This window comes from Procambarus clarkii, chromosome 67 (assembly GCF_040958095.1).
Source record: "Procambarus clarkii isolate CNS0578487 chromosome 67, FALCON_Pclarkii_2.0, whole genome shotgun sequence".
In the NCBI taxonomy this organism is placed as follows: Eukaryota; Metazoa; Arthropoda; class Malacostraca; order Decapoda; family Cambaridae; genus Procambarus; species Procambarus clarkii.
The window spans coordinates 14109551-14112325 of NC_091216.1; the positions used below are offsets into that span (position 1 = coordinate 14109551).

At 65.6% G+C, this 2775-nt stretch overlaps 1 protein-coding gene across 1 annotated transcript; it reads left to right on the forward strand.

The window, feature by feature from the left end:
* Positions 1–656: 656 nt before the first annotated feature.
* On the forward strand, positions 657–2177 carry LOC138355361 (adhesive plaque matrix protein-like). Its single transcript, XM_069310244.1, has one exon. It carries the CDS (start codon positions 657–659, stop codon positions 2175–2177), a length of 1521 nt encoding a protein of 506 aa, XP_069166345.1.
* Positions 2178–2775: the final 598 nt, after the last annotated feature.

Below are 2775 nucleotides of genomic sequence, written 5' to 3' on the forward strand. Positions count from 1 at the left end.
CCACGTGTCGGCCAGACACTCTTGTCCACGTGTCGGCCAGACACTCTTGGCCAGACACGTCCCGGCCAGACACGTCACGGCCAGACACGTCCCGGCCAGACACGTCCCGGCCAGACACGTCCCAGCCAGACACGTCCCAGCCAGACACGTCCCGGCCAGACACGTCCCAGCCAGACACGTCCCGGCCAGACACGTCACGGCCAGACACGTCCCGGCCAGACACGTCACGGCCAGACACGTCCCGGCCAGACACGTCACGGCCAGACACGTCCCGGCCAGACACGTCCCGGCCAGACACGTCACGGCCAGACACGTCCCGGCCAGACACGTCCCGGCCAGACACGTCACGGCCAGACACGTCCCGGCCAGACACGTCCCGGCCAGACACGTCCCGGCCAGACACGTCCCAGCCAGACACGTCCCAGCCAGACACGTCCCGGCCAGACACGTCCCAGCCAGACACGTCCCAGCCAGACACGTCACGGCCAGACACGTCCCGGCCAGACACGTCCCGGCCAGACACGTCCCGGCCAGACACGTCCCGGCCAGACACGTCCCAGCCAGACACGTCCCAGCCAGACACGTCCCGGCCAGACACGTCCCAGGAAGACACGTCACGGCCAGACACGTCACGGCCAGACACGTCCCGGCCAGACATGTCCCGGCCAGACACGTCCCGGCCAGACACGTCCCAGCCAGACACGTCCCAGCCAGACACGTCCCAGCCAGACACGTCCCGGCCAGACACGTCCCAGTCAGACACGTCCCGGCCAGACACGTCCCAGCCAGACACGTCCCGGCCAGACACGTCACGGCCGGACACGTCCCGGCCAGACACGTCCCGGCCAGACACGTCCCGGCCAGACACGTCCCGGCCAGACACGTCCCAGCCAGACACGTCCCGGCCAGACACGTCCCAGCCAGACACGTCACGGCCAGACACGTCCCGGCCAGACACGTCCCGGCCAGACACGTCCCGGCCAGACACGTCCCGGCCAGACACGTCACGGCCAGACACGTCCCGGCCAGACACGTCACGGCCAGACACGCCCCGGCCAGACACGTCCCGGCCAGACACGTCACGGCCAGACACGTCCCGGCCAGACACGTCCCAGCCAGACACGTCCCGGCCAGACACGTCCCAGCCAGACACGTCCCGGCCAGACACGTCCCGGCCAGACACGTCCCAGCCAGACACGTCCCGGCCAGACACGTCCCGGCCAGACACGTCCCGGCCAGACACGTCCCAGCCAGACACGTCACGGCCAGACACGTCTCAGCCAGATACGTCCCAGCCAGACACGTCCCAGCCAGACACGTCCCGGCCAGACACGTCACGGCCAGACACGTCTCAGCCAGATACGTCCCAGCCAGACACGTCCCGGCCAGACACGTCCCAGCCAGACACGTCCCAGCCAGACACGTCCCAGCCAGACACGTCCCGGCCAGACACGTCCCGGCCAGACACGTCCCAGCCAGACACGTCCCGGCCAGACACGTCCCGGCCAGACACGTCACGGCCAGACACGTCCCAGCCAGATACGTCCCAGCCAGACACGTCCCGGCCAGACACGTCCCAGCCAGACACGTCCCAGCCAGACACATCCCAGCCAGACACGTCCCGGCCAGACACGTCCCGGCCAGACACGTCCCGGCCAGACACGTCCCAGCCAGACACGTCCCGGCCAGACACGTCCCGGCCAGACACGTCCCGGCCAGACACGTCCCGGCCAGACACGTCCCGGCCAGACACGTCCCGGCCAGACACGTCACGGCCAGACACGTCCCGGCCAGACACGTCCCGGCCAGACACATCCCAGCCAGACACGTCCCGGCCAGACACGTCCCGGCCAGACACGTCCCGGCCAGACACGTCCCGGCCAGACACGTCCCAGCCAGACACGTCCCGGCCAGACACGTCACGGCCAGACACGTCCCAGCCAGACACGTCACGGCCAGACACGTCCCGGCCAGACACGTCCCGGCCAGACACGTCCCCGCTAGACACGTCCCGGCCAGACACGTCCCGGCCAGACACGTCCCAGCCAGACACGTCCCGGCCAGACACGTCCCGGCCAGACACGTCCCAGCCAGACACGTCCCGGCCAGACACGTCCCAGCCAGACACGTCCCGGCCAGACACGTCCCGGCCAGACACGTCCCGACCAGACTGGTGAAGGCGACGACGGGGCGCTGGTCACTGTCTGTTGTCATGACTGTGTCACGTGCTGGTCTGGCTCAGTGTACACCTGTACGTCATATACTGGGTGTGTACACCTGTACGTCATACACTGGGTGTGTACACCTGTACGTCATACACTGGGTGTGTACACCTGTACGTCATACACTGGGTGTGTACACGTCATACACTGGGTGTGTACACCTGTACGTCATACACTGGGTGTGTACACCTGTACGTCATACACTGGGTGTGTACACCTGTACGTCATACACTGGGTGTGTACACCTGTACGTCATACACTGGGTGTGTACACCTGTACGTCATACACTGGGTGTGTACACCTGTACGTCATACACTGGGTGTGTACACCTGTACGTCATACACTGGGTGTGTACACCTGTACGTCATACACTGGGTGTGTACACCTGTACGTCATACACTGGGTGTGTACACCTGTACGTCATACACTGGGTGTGTACACCTGTACGTCATACACTGGGTGTGTACACGTCATACACTGGGTGTGTACACCTGTACGTCATACACTGGGTGTGTACACGTCATACACTGGGTGTGTACACCTGTACGTCATA

Coding starts and splice junctions, on each gene's coding strand:
- LOC138355361 (XM_069310244.1), top strand. CDS start 657: ATGTCCCGGCCAGACACGTCCCGGCCAGACACGTCCCAGCCAGACACG.